At 36.2% G+C, this 18,483-nt stretch overlaps 1 protein-coding gene and 1 long non-coding RNA gene across 2 annotated transcripts in view; one reads left to right on the forward strand and one right to left on the reverse strand.

Annotated features, from left to right (window-relative positions):
* Positions 1-972: 972 nt before the first annotated feature.
* Positions 973-11,767, reverse strand: LOC147866473 (zinc finger protein BRUTUS-like). Its single transcript, XM_087316922.1, has 13 exons — positions 11,035-11,767; positions 8,848-9,069; positions 6,956-7,150; positions 6,464-6,867; positions 5,948-6,182; positions 5,534-5,702; positions 3,470-5,066; positions 2,943-3,155; positions 2,727-2,864; positions 2,398-2,632; positions 2,252-2,311; positions 2,092-2,163; positions 973-2,009 (listed from the first exon to the last, which is right to left on the reverse strand). Exons 1-13 carry the CDS (start codon positions 11,320-11,322, stop codon positions 1,908-1,910), a joined length of 3,930 nt encoding a protein of 1,309 aa, XP_087173048.1. The 5' UTR covers positions 11,323-11,767; the 3' UTR covers positions 973-1,907.
* Positions 11,768-15,914: 4,147 nt separating this feature from the next.
* Positions 15,915-18,483, forward strand: part of LOC147866474 (uncharacterized) — a 51,802-nt gene continuing 49,233 nt past the window's right edge. The window contains exon 1 of the long non-coding RNA XR_015529495.1: positions 15,915-15,929. This is a non-coding gene — a long non-coding RNA (uncharacterized LOC147866474). The remainder of the gene's footprint in view (positions 15,930-18,483) is intronic.

Here is an 18,483-nt window from a genome sequence, read left to right on the forward strand (position 1 = left end):
AGGGGTATACATATATTTTATGAGCAATGGTGCTCTAGTGTGAGCTATGGATAGGTATATCTTGAAATAAAAAACAAATCTTGTAACTTATCATGAGATTGGTTATGCACATAACAATAAGCCATACACATGTGAGCTCAACCTTCCAGGTGATCCATTCAATGTGAAACTCAAATCATCACCCCCTCTTAATACATTATCATGGCTCTCACAAATTGCATTATATATGTATTATGGAGGTTGTAAAAAGGAGGTGATACTCATCCTCTACCAACCCTTCCTTGCATACCTTACAAGCCTTTATATTTTATGCATTTTCATGATACAATGCAACTTTGACACCTAGCTTGTGCAATCAAGTGCAAAAAAGTGTTAGGCTCTACAAGAGTTAACGCTTGTGTTAGTAATGAGATAAGGTTCAATCCAATCAATAGGCCTTCTTCCCTTATATTGAGCCTGACATTCAAGGTTGATGTTTGCAATGTAATATTCTAATTTTGATCTCCTTCATGTTAATGCCACCTCACTGCATACATTGATCCCATACAATTATTGCCCTACATGCTACTTTAACTAACTTGATGTTCTTTAATGATGATTAAATCTCTTTACTCACACCCTAGATGAACTATAGCATTCTTCTCTTGAAATGGAATTGCAAAGAAGCAATTGTCATAGAACTGCGAGGGGAGTTAGCAAGCTACCTATTATTATACATCTAGCCCTTTCTCATCTCTCTACCTAGAAATTTTATTCAAAATTATATTATTTAGTTGCTGTTATTATTTTCTAACCTCCTAACAAGTAATAATCCTCTGATTTGAGTTCTTTTGACACTGCTAGTCAAAACTTCATTCACATCTCCCCTAATCTTAATCAAATTTATGTGTTTATAGTGACCATGTTTCACAATAACTTTACCATCAGTAAAATCAAAAGGATCATCCTACTTACTCAACTACTACTGCAATCTGTACCAAAGTACATTGAATGAATTGATGATTAAACTTTTTAAAAAACAAAATGTTGTTTTGTAGGAGATACAAGGCATATATGGATGTTTTCCTTTTGTTTGCTGATATGGCTGATGGCAACATTACATACAAAGTTGAGGGGATGGAATTACACAATGGACAACATCTTCAAGGGGGGCGAAGTTAGAATATTCTAGAGGTAATGAGGTTAATCATATACTCCGACACACTCATATACATCAGCACAACCATATATGCTTTTAGATATAGATAATTTGGATTTTGGAGAAAAAATCGCTATGTACCTTGATGATGGCTCAAACTTTTTTGAGAAGAAATAAACTCTTGAAAGACTTCAATCAAACTAAAAAAATATTGAAGACAATGCTTTGCCCTCCCCATACTGCTATAATTCCCAATTCGAATTCACTGATCAGTTTCTCTACAACAGAACCATAACGTTTTACTATTGAAGATTGATCTTCACTTGATGATTTACCAACTAGCACTAAGTGCGACATTTCCACATAATTCATGAATAAACATTTCTTCTGCTTTCACATTGCAATCTTCCAATTCTCACGTGTACACTGAGCTTTTTTCCTCATCGCTTTCATCCATGGAAGACACTATTTGCAAAAAGATAATTCTGCATCATGCCCGACATGAGTGACATTTACACCCTCTTGATTTTTTCGAGAACACTGTACATCGACTCCTCTCTGCTCATATTAAAATATTTTTCAGTTGTTTATCCCAACCACACGTTATTCCAACGCATCAAGATGTGTAGACATTCCTATTTTCACTTGAATTTCAGCATCTATGATGAAGGAAAAATGGTAGAACCAGGTTTCACATCCATATCTCAGTAATCTTCAAACTGTCATCTGGTGTAAGAGTGAAATTTCATACTAATATTCACCGCAAACCTCAAAGTGCTCTCGTATTATATGAACCACAATTTTTGCATTTGTGATACAGCCAGTGAAATGGAGCAGAGCTCTTTAGTTCACAATCATGACAAAGTATCTCCTGCATCAGAAAATCATAGATCAATACTTCTGAAGATGTATAATATATATTGCTTAGAAAATATTCAACTCTGAGAAATTACTTGCTCTCTGTTTCTATACTCTTCAGGAAGTTGTTCAGAAGCTAACAGAGCATCAAGCATACCAAAATAAGCCTGGAATACATTCTCATTAGAGCATCAATGAATACATGTAGAACAAGAACTTCGTTTAAGAAACAAAAACAAACTATCTAATACTTACATCCATTGCACCTAGAGATTTGCTGCATATGGGACATGTATAATGGCTATAAGTATACGCCTGAAATATCAAAATTAGTATGAAGCATATTTCTACTAAACTTGGTAATTTGTATTGATGGTAGTTTTTTGACATTGATTTTTTACCCGATAACAATCAGAGTGCATAAAGTGCCCACAAGAGAGAGCCTTCACAGGAGTATGTGATGTGAAAAGAAAATCATGACAAATAGGGCAATTTGATTCTAGACCCTTTTCCCGGCATTTATGACTCCTTAAAGAAGTAGACATGCATGCGTTGCAAGTCATACAATGGAAGAAATCAATCCCAAGACCTTTACCAACCCTGCACAAATTGCAAGATGGGCAATGGTAGATCTCCCTGCAAAGATTTGAGGTATTTCAACAATAAAATTACTGCAAAAAACAGAATTAAGTCAAAAATAAACTGAAATGTTTTATATGATATGAATCACCTTGAATCATCAAAGAGTTTGCATATACTGCAGTAGTACTTCCCCATGCAAAATCCGTCACACGATGGAGTAGAACAGTACTGCGCAATGGGTTGTATCTTCATGCATTTCATGCACATCATCTCCTTTGTTGCTTGTCTGGTATTAAGGGATTAGGAATAATAAGCCACTCTGTAGTAACAAGATCTTAAAACACTTTTTTTCCATTGAAATCACCTGTCCATAGTATGGTCGCTAACTTTATCGTGGCAAAGTTGGCAAGCAAAAAGGAGTCCACAGCAGGATGCACGTACTTTGCAATTGCGCTTGTAATGCTCACATCCAAAGACCTGGTTGCTTTCATCCGTATAAGAAGGACACTGATCCTCCTCAACATCCAAGGATCTTTGAATACCTTGAGAAGCCTGTTGCTGGGCCACAATCCAGCGACTGGAACACTATTGATGTTAGAAATCCAGCAATGAAAATCGGAAAGTAAAATTACAGCAACTGTAAACATTAGATGTTAGAAAGTATAGCTCTTGGAAAAAACATCAAAATACCAATAAACTTTTTTGGTATTTACCTGAATATTAAATTATCAAAAAATACCAGTATACTTAATTTACCACCACATAGGCCCATTTCGCTTATGTTTAACAACTTAGGATCCTCCAGCACATAGAGAAGAATTCAGGGCATATTTAGATGTTTTTTACCTGATGATAATTGGGAAAAAAATAAAAATAATTATAGAATTATACCTAGTCAATAAATTTTGCATGAGATAGTCTTTACGCCTTGGATCAAGAGATGTGTCCCTTGAGACCCTTCGGACAGCAGCTTCAAGCTCCTTCTCATTCATTCTGAAGATATCCTGCCAGCCTGGTTTGAACTCTGTAGAACCTGACTCAATTTTCCCTTGATCACAAACAGAACTCTCCAAATCTCTAATAGCAGAAGTCTGACAAGAAACATTTGTGTCGTCATGATGCTTAACTCGGGTATCCTGACGTGGTAGATCACAACCCTTAGTTTCCATACGACCATTTGTTCCAGATGACTGTGCTATGCATTCCTCACTATTATGTGTGCCTTTTGAGAGGTAATCTGCAACCAGCTGTAAGCTTTCAGGAGTCCCCGATTCAGGTACTTCATTATCTAAAAGAGGAGAACCAGGTGAGCCTGCAGGTGTTCCTTTCCACCATGCGCGTAACCATTTATCAAACATGGTGTTCCTAGTCACCTGTAGCCAAGTATCCATCATACTACTTTGTTCTTCCTCAGACAGGGCTGTGGTCACCCAAGGAAGCATAGCTTGCAATACTTCAGCACCTGTGGTTCCTATGATCTGGCCGACGATCTTCTCCTGTTCTTCAACAGTGAAATGTAAGGAAAACAAAGGCCATAACTCGATTTCTTCTCTTGATACGTGCTGATCTAGAGTGACATGCACAGATTTGCACATGCCCTGCAACTTTGCTGCAAGACCTTGCCTGTAAAGGATGTCCTCTTCATACAGTTTTATAATGTTTTCTTCACATCCATGGACACTGCTAGAGCCTTCTGATTTTTCTTGAATATGGGATAGCTCAGAGAGCAAGCTGTAGATTTCTTTAAACAGCTCTTCTTCATGTTTGTGATCTATGGTATAGGAGTGACTTACATTGTGAAGGGCCTCTCTTGCTTCTAGAGCAGGAAAGACAATGTCATCTTCTGCATTGCTGTGAGCAAGATACAAACCCCATAAAAGTCTGAACCTGCCATTGAACTGTCTTAAAAATTCAGCATTACAGCCAACTAGCTTCGCTGATTCATCATCGAGGTATTCAAGATCTTTCCGGATTGCTTTATGGAACTGAAAGATTGTATCAATAGGTTTCGACATTGATCCTTCTTCGGGATTTCTAAGATTGTTTCCCAAACCAAATAATCCTGAATCAAGGTAACCTCTGTGAAGGGATTTCGACCATGACGTCTTCATGGATCTTCTTCTAGATCCTGACGCAAAGACAGAACCACTAGTGCCTACTCCCAAAGCAGGTACACAACAACGAGCAGGTTGACTAGTTTCTTTTGGTTGATTACTCTTTAAAGTTGATAAGATTGCTTCAGGCATTACCTCAGTGCTACTGTACACTAGAAATTTTGTCACTACAGATTCTGGATTAGCATTGGCATTTTTTCCTTGGTTATTGGATGGTTGGGAGGACTTTTGTTCTTCCTGAGATAATTCCCCAGAAAAATAGTGTTTATTAAAGGAGAAACAACTCACACCACCAGAAACTATGGAACTATGATATCGCCCCTTACAAGCCCATCCCAAGAGCAATGTTACCAAAGCTGCATCGCTTTCCGGTGCTGCAAACCCCATTACCAACAAAAGAGATTAACAATCGTAAAAGTTCAGAAAATGCTAAAGAGAAAACAAGCACAGTTGATAGGTCATTTTACTCTTCAATCAGCAACATCCACGCTAGTTCCTACCAGCATCTTCTTTTAGAAAAAACAGTGACAGACACTAAGGACATCAATATGAGGCACTGTTGAACCTTCACACTTCTAATGTTGTTTCCTGAACCGGCCATGCATATGAACCAAGGGGATAGATTCTGACTTGATGAATGTTTTGCCATAAAAGGATTTGAGAAATGTCTCCTCAAATCATAGTTCAGTCAAGATCCTTCTCTAAAAATGAATTCCATGTGCATATGACAGATTAAACAAATAAATTCCTCCTTCCCATTTTCTATGTTGATTGCCAAGTATGCAACTTTATACTGTGATTATTGATCAATGAAATAGAGAGAAAGAGGCAGAGAAAGAACCTGCTAAACATATATTTTGAATCAGATTGTCAACTTCATCCTTATTAAGTGCATTTATAAGCCAGGGAAGGACCTTCTCCAGTTGTTTCAAAGGCATAACACGGAGACATTGATACACCAAACCTTGTTGCTCTTTGATACTTAAGTTGTTTTTTGCAAGAAGCAACACCTAACACAAATGACAATACTGTCAATGCCTGCCACTGAGAGGTCTTATTTCAGGTCAAAAAACAGCTTGCATCATAAAAAAAGAGAGGATGACAACACTATCTATCCAAAAAACAGTTTGGTCAGACCATTACTACTTTCTAGCATTTTTACAATTGATTAGAAAGTGAGAGCTCAGGGCTTTCCACACGCTTCAGTAAAAAAGCCATAGTGGTTACACTTAAGTTACAAGCCACACAGCCTTACCTCTTCTGATTCATCTATTAAACTCTGGCTGATATTCTTGCAAACCAGTTTTGTATGTTCATGGAGAGTGTTGAGCATCTCAACTGTCAGGGATACTTTTCTCATTTGCAAACTCTCAAGTAAATGGCGTATATCATCAAAATGCCGCTCTTCTTCAGCATGTTTAGAGGTGAAACACATATGATATTTTGTTTTTTGTCGTATTGTTGGGAGTAAAACCTTTTCAACAGCAACACTGTGAAAACATTCAAAATCATTAACGCATGCTTTGCTGTTGCAGGATTTGTTCTTTAAATAGGTAAATATTAAAAGGTATTAACAAGATGCATATGCTATCTTGATTATGAAATACAGCTTAACAATTATTCTCAATGGACACATCAATACTTGGACTACATACACCTCTGTAACAGCAATGAAATAATATTGAGCCACAAAGAGCAATGAATAGCTGATATCACCAAAAACCAACTAAGATTAGAGGAATAGATGTGAAAATAAATTTAGCGCATTTACCTGCGGAAAGTGCAAGCTTCCACCAAGATATGGAAGCAATCACAGAATCCCGAAAAATCTGTACCCATCGTTGATCGTAGTTTTTTGGCTTCATCTATTAGACGGGTGAGTTCTTTCTTGATAGCAGTGTGCCAATATAAAACTGTATCAACAGGAAAGTAGCTCTTCATTTGTACTTCTACTTCACCATGACTGTCGAAACCAAGGCAGTCCACTTTCCGCTTAGAAGGTAAGATATTATTCCCTTCCACAATACCAGGCTTACAATGAAAGTTGCCTTCATTTGCCTTTCTTATAACGATAGGTTTAGCAACATTTCTACATGTGTCCACGTTCATGACAGAATCTTCAGGAGCAATGTCTTGTAACATTGCATGCGGTCCTCTGAGCCATGCAAATATAACCTGGACAAACACAAACTAACATCCATAAGCTCAACAAAATAACAGCTTTCATTGCCTAAATTTTTCTAAAAGGTAAGAAAACCCGTACCTTTTGAAGTAGTTCTTCCTTTGGGATGATTTTCTGCATGCAAGCAATCATTTCTTGGTGTTCCTCCTGTGAAAGGTACGATACCAGCCAAGGAAGAAAGATCTCCATGAGATTCACAGGAATGCTGCACATAAATTGCCATACAAGTCCTGCTTGCTCCTCAAAACTGAAATGCTGTATCAACAATGGATACACCTACAACCATGAAATTCAAGAAACGCTGACATAAATCCAGAAATACTTCAACTAAAACTTGAGCAGCGACAAACACTAAATAAGCTCAAAATCCATAATAGCATAGCTGGAAACTTGAAAGAAAATCTACTTTAGTGGAGTTTCATTATAACATAAATGCTTGCATAAACACAAATAATATATATGTATATGGAAAGAACAATATATTAACATCTATTAGAAAGAAGATAAGATATAATAATGTATTTTAATAAGCTCAAATGGCCTATAGAACCAACAAAATTGCATCCAAATGAAATCGGATATCATATCTGGTAACAATGGAAAATAAAAGGAAAAAGGAAACTCTATCTACGGTAAACGGAATGCAGTTAATCAAACAGGGGTAATATGAATTGAGTGACATGTCAATAGTACGAAAACTACCCATACACAGGAAGGGAACGCATTTCACAAGATTTCGCATGGATCTCACTAGATTGACATGAATATCCTTCATAGATTATAGTGTTCAGATCTGTGCAATAGAGATCTTTGAGAACAATCAAGCCAGATGACTAGCCAACGACATTCCTCACAAGATCTCCCATGGGTCTCTCTAGATCGACATCAATATCCTACATACTTTACAGTGTGAAGATCCACGCATTAGAGGTCGTCGAGAACAATCAAGCCAGATGACTGGCCAACTAGGTTCCCTTAGAGGGATGCTTTAGAGATGCCGCCAAGGTATGGTGTTGAAAATGCCCTTGCATCTACGAAGACAGTGAAAATGCCCTTGACTCTCATAGAAGGCTGATCAGCTACAATAGATTAATGTGCATAGTGTGGTGTGAAAGACATGTGCTTGCACACTATACATTAAAGAACTTGTAGACAGAGTCATCCTGTAAACCATGTCTCTGTAGCAACAACCATCAAACTAATATCAATCCCCATCCTCCATGAAATGCCAAAGGCAATCTCTCAGAAAAATCAATCCTCTTTAATGGGATGTCTAATTATGCCTTGCCTCTACAAACGAAATGCTCCTCATTCTCTGCCTCTCCAATGAAAATCAAACATATCCTCATGTACAGGCCATAGCAGCAAGGTTGCCGAATGAACCAATCTGCTTGAATTTCATAAATTGGTCTAGATTAGGTTCTAGAGAGTATTGGTAGAAGAGAGAAACAATTTTAGAAATATTGCAGAAGCTTTTCATACATTTGAAGAACTGTGTGATATCGTTTTTTGTATGTGTTTGGCTATTTGATGTAACTTGACATATACTTGAAATCAAAGCCATCACTTGCAGAATAGACCTCAGACTTTCGAAGTAAATTATCTGTACTTAGAAATGGTAACTAAAAAAGGCGATGGATAAATGTTCATAGGCATATACATGAAAACAGATCCTGTCGACTATTTATCACCCTGTCTAAAGTAGGCACTGTGTATGCCATTAGAAAATAAATAATATTAGATACCTGGAAGCAGAAGATCTGATGCTAGAAAGACAACTTAATAAATGTCCAGACAAAGGTCTTATTTGTTTAAGTGCAATGAATCCCTGTTCTAGATGTATACGTTCAGAATATACAAAACCTTATGAGGTTATGATGGGAACTTCATTCTAGTCTATATTCTGAAATATACTGATATTGATAATATATTAAGAAACTGGTAAAATATACATTAAGAAGGGCATGGTTTACCTGCTGCTCTTCCTTTGAGAGATGTTGACAGAGAGTAGTTTGAATAGCCTCTGTGCAGCAAATAAGTTGTCGCCGCAATTTGGTTGTTATATTTGATTTCTCCTTCAGTGCAAGATTAAGTAACTCTAGCATCTGATCAAAAAGATCACTCTCCTCCTTGTGCTCTAGTGAATAAGTCTTTGCTACATTTTTCACTCGACTGTCAAGAGCTGGAAATATAACCTGTTTAACAGCACTCCATTCAATCCATGCAAAATATTAGAACATAAAAACTACACTAGTCATTTCAGTCCCATTCTGTAATTTTCTGGTAGCTTACATTATAGCAGCAGAATAGTAAATTTGAGAGAAATTGGATTAATATTAGCTCAAAAAATGCTCCAATGACTTTCTACCTGAACTCAATGGGTGTTACCATCTTTAATATCCTCTCTCATTCTCAAATTTCTCTCTTACAATCAGGGTTTGTGCTTCTTCCACATCTTAACAGTTTCAGGGTGTGCTTATTTGAAGTTTAACTTTTTTACTATTGATATTTAAAATACATTACAGACAACTTTATGTATATTGTCCTTTCTTATGCAGATACGCAAATAAGTGATCAAATCAGCATTGTCCAATATCCACAACCCACACACAACAAAAGGAGCATCAGATCCGAGGGCACAAGATACGTCTCTTACAACACTAATCAACAACAAGGTAAAAATAATACATGAGATTTTACTCAGTCTATATGGGATGGTAAGGATAGAAGATAAAGAGCTAGAGATGCAAGAGCTTAAAAATCAAGAATTACAACATTTAATGTAAATATAACACATCCAACTACCAAGCTCAAGATGTTATAATCTCCAAATTTCTTGAAACGAGACTTGCCTATAGTCTTATCTTTTTTTTTCTTGATGAGTATGAACACCCAGAAGATAATATGAATGAAACATTAATGTATGCAAAAGGTAAGTCTATAATGCATACTGCTATTAGAATGAGAATATATAGGATTGTTTGCATATAGAGAAAATGGCACCAGAGAATGAGAAGCTTGAATTTCTCTAATCTAAAATAAGACATTCTCAAAGGCTTCAAAATTTTATTCATAGGAAGCCACTGCAAGAAACAAGCGAAGCTTGCAATCCACAAGTTCATTACATATGATTTTTCAAGTTTGTGAGAGCATCCAAATTATCATGGATGGAAGAAAAAAGACAAATCAGATATGCTTGTCTCTAATTGCAACATTGGAAAAGATGAATGGTTCATGTACAACTATACATTAGACATCTTGTTTTTGGTTGCAAATGCTAACATATCAAAGCCACAAAACAATCAAAGTGTTTGCAAGAGGCTAAGATCATTCCATTGTTCCATTCTGTGACCCATGCATGATAATAACATATCCTAACAAAGGAATGATAGATAATCAACATGCGAATTTGTAGTATAATAATAGGGAAGACTTGAAATAAAGAATCTCTTGATACAAAAGAAACCGTCTATGGGAAAGATGCTCATGATTGATATGATAAAAATATCGGTTCACAACATCAGAAAACTACACATGACATACCCAAATTATACAGGGCTCACAGATCCTAAAGTAGACAAAGAATACTTGCAAACTGTGCATCTCTCAGATCTAGCAATGGCTAGCATTGAATATGGTGTCATTAGAAATTCAAAGCTTCCTTAAACTCTGAACAACCTTAAGGTCAGAGCTACCATGGTCTAAACACAGAAGATTGTATGATCTGGTTATACAAGACGCAAAATAACAATAGATGAACACCCCAACGAGTTCAGTAGAATGCATTGTAAAATATGATAGAGGAGAAGTTGCATAGATAGTGTTTGAATATTACCAACACTTCAAGCTGTTGATAGCATCAATACATGGAATCAAATGCGAGAAAAATGTGTGTTAAAAGGCTTACTTCATGTTAGCAATGAAAAAAGCATTAAAAGAGCATAAAATATATTAGAAACTCGACTGTTTTTTCCAGAATTATGAAATTCCTACACTCACCATATGAGCAATTTACATATGGCTAATTTACATATGTTGGACTAATATATAACTATTATATCTCAAAGCATAATCTAATACCAATCTCTAACCATATTATAATGCAAAGTCTAATCTGAGAACAATCTCAAATAACATTTAAAAGAAAACGACCAACATACCTCATCCTCAGCATTACTGTGTTGTGTGTACACAAACCGCAAGAATTCGTATCGATCATGAAGGACTAGGAACTCTTCTTCTCCTCCATTTTCCACAGCAAGCGCATCAGCATAGAGTCTCTCTAACTCTGCTTTGATTGCCTTGTGGAAGAAAAGGAACTCTAGGATCGGAAAATTCCTTGCAGCTTTAGATGAAGTTGATGTAGTAGTAGTCATAGATGTAGATGTTGCTTCTTGAACGAACAATGTACCCAGACGAGGATAATCCACTTCTACTGAACCTTCCATAGTGCTCGATTTCAACACAACGACCAAACCCTCTAGAGAGAGAGAAAGTTGAGAGTTTTCCTGATATATCTACAATGATGTTTGTGCATAAAAGAGATGTGGTTATCCTCTTTCACTGGTGTTTCTGATGCACATAACTGATCATATTTGCGCATAAAATACATGAAACATATCCGATTGACTAATGTTTCTGATCCTTTCGATGCTATTTGCACCTAAAAGAGAAGTAATTTCTTCCTCTATTTTACTAACGTGAATTCTTTTTCTCTTTTGGTCCCTGGCAGTGGATATGACTTTCTTTCTTTCACTATATCAACAAAGCAGCTTCGACATAGAGATCAAAACCATAGAAAAAAATAAGAGCTTTCTCCGCTGATATCTGCACATGGAAGAGAGAAAGTCAATCATGTTTTACTAATATATAATTCTCTCTCCTTTACTCTGTTTTACTCACAAGAACAAGAAGACCTTTTTCTTCTTCTTCTTCGAATGCTGCTACTTCTTCAGGTGTTGTAATATACGCTGTTCAATCCGACTGTACCTCTTTCTCTTTCTCTTTCTCCTGCGTGTGCCTATAAGCTTTTGTAATCTATCCGACTGTATTACTCTCTCTCTCTCTCTCTCTCTGTGTGTCTGTGTATGTGCGTGTGTCCGTGCGTGCGATAGAATCTGTGTCTGTATGTATAAGAAAGGGGGGGGGATGGAAAAAGCCTGTGTGTGTGTGTGTTATGTTGGGCTCACACATCTGGGCACGAGGCGACCTCAGTCTGTCGCATGGCCTGGGACAGCCTCTCTCTCTCCTCCCCTGCTCTCTCTGTCTCTGTCTCTCTCTCTCTCTCCTCCCCTGCTCTCTCTGTCTCTCTCTTTCTCTCACCTCCCCTGTTCTCTCTCTCTCTCTTCCTTTTCCTTTCTTGTTTTCGTCGTTCTTTATCCATCCCCTCGGTGCTCACTCATCCTTTCCTTTCCCCCATCTCACCCCAGCCTTCACGAATTATGAATCAAAGGAGGAGGAGGATTATCATGATCATGATGAATGGTAATGACTGATGATGATCATGATGAACGATGATGATGATGATGATGATGATGATGAATGATGATGATGATAAATGATGATAAATGATGATAAATGATCATCATCATCATGAGCTTGATGTACTTGACCATTGCGCGTTAGTGTTACCACCTGCCCAACCGTCCGTCAATTTCTAGCTCCTCACCTACATGCCAGATGCATCACTTCGCCCCGTTTCATCATGATTCCCGCTCGAAATATGTGCACAACCTTGTTGCTTTGCTTGACATCAGGGGGGGGCACGTAATCTTCTTGACCACATATGCAGATATTGTCGCTTCGACATTGGGGCTGCATTAACCCACGTCGCCTCGCAAACCCTCACACCCACCCACATAATTTGCTCGAGATGGGTTTGACCCGAGGGTGGGAAATACACATGTGCCCCCCCCTACATTATTTTCTCGAGTACCAGAAATGTTACCCCGCTTGTTAGGGGTAATTTTGTGTACTTCTATGCAATCAATAATTGCATCAAGACCGATGTGTTGCTTGAAAGGTTGATCGATACTCCCTAATCATTTGCAAATTACACTATTCACCATTTATAATAAGTATAGTGTTAATAAATGTATTCAACTTCGTCACTAGTGTTTTTGTAATAATTACGAATTGTAATTTGTGTTCCTTAAAATTATTAAGCATTGGTGGCATTAGTGTTACTCGTGATCATTGACATCATCATTAATAATAATATTATTATTATTATGACAAGTAGCATGGGGGTAGTGTTAATCATAATATGTAACGTTGCGGTTAGTGTGCTAATTAACATTTACCTTGGTATTAATTACAAAGATAAATTTTCCTTGATCACCTATATTTCCCTTTCCCCTTATGTAATTAAGTGCAGCCTAGTAAATTTTAATTAATTAACCCCCAATTAAAGATGCATCCTACAAAAAGCGTCCTACTAATGCTTATTGCTCCTTGTGCACATCAATTGGTTGAAAATCAAGCATCATGTTATGTTCCAAGTCAAATTCACTCATGCTATTTGATTACAAGCACGATCACATTGTCAAAAAATGCATACGATGATGTGCTCTATGGTGTTAAAGTTGTTTGATAGTACACAATGGCTTGAAACATATGAACACATCGAAATTCATGTATTTACAATGTGTGTTGGGTCGACATCACTTGAGTAACATGTTAGACAACAAACATATTTATAAGATTAGAGAACTTCATCACTAATTATGTAGAACAATAAATATGACATTTCGTGACTCTATGTCAAATCACATGTTGCCTACACTTCCTATCGAATTAAAGAATATGTTGTAGAACACTGTTTGTTGTTGTTGTGTGGAAACAAGTGATCTTCATAATAGTCGCGGCGATTATGATCAAGATACTCTAATGCAAACATTCATGACCCAATATATGTGTTAGATAGTAGACCCCTCTATGCATATATGGGAGTTGAACAACTATAGTCCAACCATTTTGTTGGTTATTCAAGACAATCCTAACACCTACTAGCTTGACATTGTGATGGGTTTGTGCTTAATGCTTGCCCATTTTAACACAACTTCCACCCAATTAATGCATAAACAAGCTTGAATTGTATTTCTTCCACTGATTTCATAAGCATCATTGATCATTTTAAATTGTATTATTTTTATTACAACCTTCACTAGACAAATGTTTTTGTACAAATGATTGTTTTATGAGACATATGTATTCGTTCATATATTACTTACATTACAATGCATGCATTCGGAAGTTTTTGAAATGATACCCATGTACCCTTTTGTAAAACTATATCACAATAATGCATGCAACATTTATGTGGTGCATTGTATGCCACCTAACAAAGAAATCTATGAACATAAAGACGACAATCATTCTTCTCGTTAACAATTCCAAACTCCTTAAGAAACAAAGAGAAAGCTAGTGCTTACTAATGGAAAATGTGAATAGATGGTGTCTCCATATATTTCAATGTATTTAAGTTATGATTCCTATAAGTACAAATTGGATCAAAGGGGAACGATTGTTCCAAACCGTCGTCTAAATAGAAATAGGAAAATCGCAATAATACTTCTACAAACCTTGGTTGCTAATATGTTATCACAAGCTTTAATGGTGTGGTAATCCATAAAAGAATGTTTTTTGTTTCTTGATAATATTAAAAGAAGTTGAGGCTAATAACAAATCACTAATGTTATGCTAAATGACTATTGTCCTTACATGGAAACCACAAAAGACAAATATATTTATCAATATCAAGTGGATGAATATTGTCGCAACACAATATAATTTAATTGAACAAAACGTGGAAAGGAAGTCCAAGTAACTACATGGTCTACTTATCTGACAACATCGACAAGAGATATTGATTAGACAAATATTCTGGAATAATGGCGAGGACAAAACCAGAATTGTTGTTAACCTTCCTTGTATATGATAACTCTAAACTCTACAAAGATTAACAAGGTAGTTGTGTGTTTCTCAAATAAATAAGATCTTATTTGGCTATAACCCCAAACTCAAGTTCATAAGGTCGCAAAAAAGGTAACGCGAATACTAAATGTGAAGGAGATGTAAATAATTTATGAATATTTGAGATTTGGGTTGTATAAATAACTTATCCATTTCACATTACTCCAAGCTACAACTATTTCTTGCTCAACAATTTTAATAGAATTACAAGACCACCACTCTTAAAAAGAAAGGAACAATCTTATACTAAAAGTTTGTAAATCTCTCTCATCTCCTAGTGCACTCGCATTTCAACGACAATTAATATATACATACATTAAATATACTTCATTGATCATTCAGTTAAAAATAAAACAATATGTTAACTCTCATTCTTGGATCCTTATTTAAAGTAAGTTTGATGATTTGTCATGAAATTTGTAGGTGATGCTCTTGGAAGATAGAATAATAGGATAAAGTCATCCTTGATGGAATCAATGGCAAATCAAGATGGAAAGTATAAGTTTTTCTATTCAGCTAAGATTATATAGAATTGCAAGTTCATATCTACAAGGAAGTATGAGGTGATATGTCATTATAAAAAATAGTAGACTTACGAAAATTACATATAACTCTAGAGTCCAAGTCAATGTCGACATTCGCCATGAAATCAAGAAGTTTGATAATATTACTTGTGAAGAATCATAATTTTGCAAACCAATATAGCAACAAAGCTCTGATCGTGATAACATTTGTTATTGTGCAATCTGCTAGTGACGAGAAAGTTCCACGCCATAGTACTATATTTGAGGAATTATCTATGATTGCATGAACGTCGATGTCCATCCTTACACGTGATGCGCCCACAAAACCGGAAAATATGGATCTAAGATTCATAAGTGTTTTCTCGTGACAATTCATTTATTGTATTTTCTCGTACATAGTTTCTTTGGCTTTGAATGGTATTGTTTCAAATTATTAGAGACAATGTTCAATTTCCTTATTATTTTCTTTAAATTTATTGAATTCCTTCTTCATTTTGACTATTCTACTAGTAGTTGCTCCACTACATCACTCTCTATCTCAAGTTTGTGTGTGCATTGTCTTCTTTAGAGTACAACATTATCTTCAAACTCTTCTTCTCCTTTTGAAGCATGACAAATCGAACATGTGACACCAATCCATTTATCGAGAGTAATAACCATTACGTGCCATCTATGTATGACCTTCTTAACATAATCCTACTATAGTAGAACCAATAGAAGTTAGTATGGAGTTTCTACCATATGTAGAGATTGGACAAATAGTGAGTTTAAGACACACATGTTAGTTATACAACCAAGTTACCAACCATGAGATAATAGGATAGAGCAAATGTATTACCATCCATAATAATGCCAATTTGACCTATTGGTTCAAATTAACGTATCATATTGTATGTGACTCCTTCCTAAGAAGTGGTTATTACTCTTTAATAAAAAAAATCTCAATGTGAAAAAATGCATGCACATATGTGTTCATCCTTCTTGGTGGACATTTGAATATGTCATTTGCATTATCATGCCCCTCTAACAAGTCTTCATATTTTTTGCAAATTACCTTATAGGTTGAGCATGTGATAAGTAAATAATATTCACCCCCTGATAGGTTTTCGTTGCATACGTTACATATCTTTATATTTGAGAAATGATGGTATGATGGTACCTCAACACCTAAATTGCGTGATCGAGTTTGATGAAGTGTTAAGGCTCTCGGAGAGCCAAGCCTCATGGGGGTAGTGAGATGAGATTCTTGGTGGACATTCGAGTGTCATGTACATAATCATGCCCTTCTAACAAGTCATCATATTTCTCACAAATTACCTTATAGGTTGAGCACGTGATAAGCCAATGATATTCACCCTCCCCTAGGTTTTCACTACATACCTTACATTATCTTATTTGAGTGATGATGGCATGATGCTACCTCAACACCTAATTTGTACGAGTGACTTTGAAGAAGTATTAAGGCTCTCAAAGAGCCAAGGCTCGTGAGGGTAGTGAGGTGACATTGGATATATTCTAACATGTTTACATTGAATTGGGGTCAATATTGGGGGTTACCATATGCATTGTAATATTCCAAATTTGACACTTTAATTGTAACCTCAAATAATTTAACCTCGATGATCACGTACTTCATAGCATCACATGAGAGCTACAATAGATCCTTTACTCCCCATCTCTTTAATCGTTAAACAATGTGAAACACCCAACCATATGTGTTTGCTCTTATTAGTTGATTTACCTTGCATCCCATGTTCTAAGATTATTTTGGTAGTCTATGATCAAGCATTATTCATGACTTTTGTGATATATTTGTATACTCTTTGCATGGTTAGTACCTCTATGGGTTGAGTACCTGTTTCCAATAACATGATAGGATAGGATGTTGGAGATTTTAACCCCCGATTGTCTAAATAAAAATGATTTTTAGGATTTTATCTATTTAATTCCATGCACTAAGCGAGATAGTGTCACCCCACACTTCCATGCTATAAAGCAACACCACTCAAGACTACTATAACATTGAACAACATCAATTTCATTTCCCATCCTCAAGTATCACTCTGGTTGCATTCATTCTCAACCATATAATAACTATTCTATCATGTTTTAAGCCTAGACCCATAACCGACATTCCACCTATTTGTTGTTGGGACATTAATACCAAGATATTTGAAAATTTGCACCACTTGTATTCGTTCTCCCTTATATGTAAAAGTGGGCTAGTGTCTATCACCTTCATTGCTATCATTTTTGTTTTGTTAACATTAATAATTAGTCCAATACTTCAATTAAGTGTTTCATATCATTCGAATTATCGACCATAAAACAATATCATAGGCATATAAGAACATGAAAATAAGCTCATGCGTGAGTTTTGGGTCATCCAACATTTTTGCTTTTGCAACCTTGTTTACTATTTCTTCAAGTGAAAAGAGTTCCAAAGAGAGTGGGGCCCCTTGCTTGATCCCCATGTTTCTCAAAAAGGACTTTGAGAAAGCACTACCCATATATAATGTTAGGGCTTTCTCATATTTATTTTTTGTGAGCTTAAATATTTCGAGATGAGCCACGCCTTCTTCATCAAATTGACATATGAAACCAAAAACATTATATTTCACATAATACATGTGAAAGTGTAGGGACTCTTGATGTTCAATAACTTTACCAATGAATGTTCTGATTGAGAGTGCACGTTGTGATTGGGAGAGAAATTCATGCAAGGATTAGGTTTGGTTGGAGATGAAAGTGGAAAGCATAATCAAATATGATCAAAGGCAAAGCATTGTACCAAAGTGTGATACCCAAACTCCCGAACTTGTTTCAAGCAAAGTGAGTATAGTCGTCGACCACTTGTGGCCCAATGCCCCATTTCACATTGCAATGTTTATGAGCTAAGTTGCACAAAAGCAATGGTTTAGATGATAAGCATTGGGATGGGCTCTAACATGTATGGATGTGTTCGAATATGGTTTTGTAATTAGGTGCAACATCTATAGTATTCAACAACCATTTGGATGTAGTTCCATCAAAGTCTATGTGAGGGACTCTTTTGAACCTTTAGAGAGAGAGAGAGAGAGAGAAAGAAAAAGAGAACCGAGATGGACATAG

This window comes from Azolla caroliniana, unplaced genomic scaffold (genome assembly GCF_043228905.1).
Source record: "Azolla caroliniana isolate FFs.n. ecotype wild unplaced genomic scaffold, voAzoCaro1.0.p SCAF_3, whole genome shotgun sequence".
In the NCBI taxonomy this organism is placed as follows: Eukaryota; Viridiplantae; Streptophyta; class Polypodiopsida; order Salviniales; family Salviniaceae; genus Azolla; species Azolla caroliniana.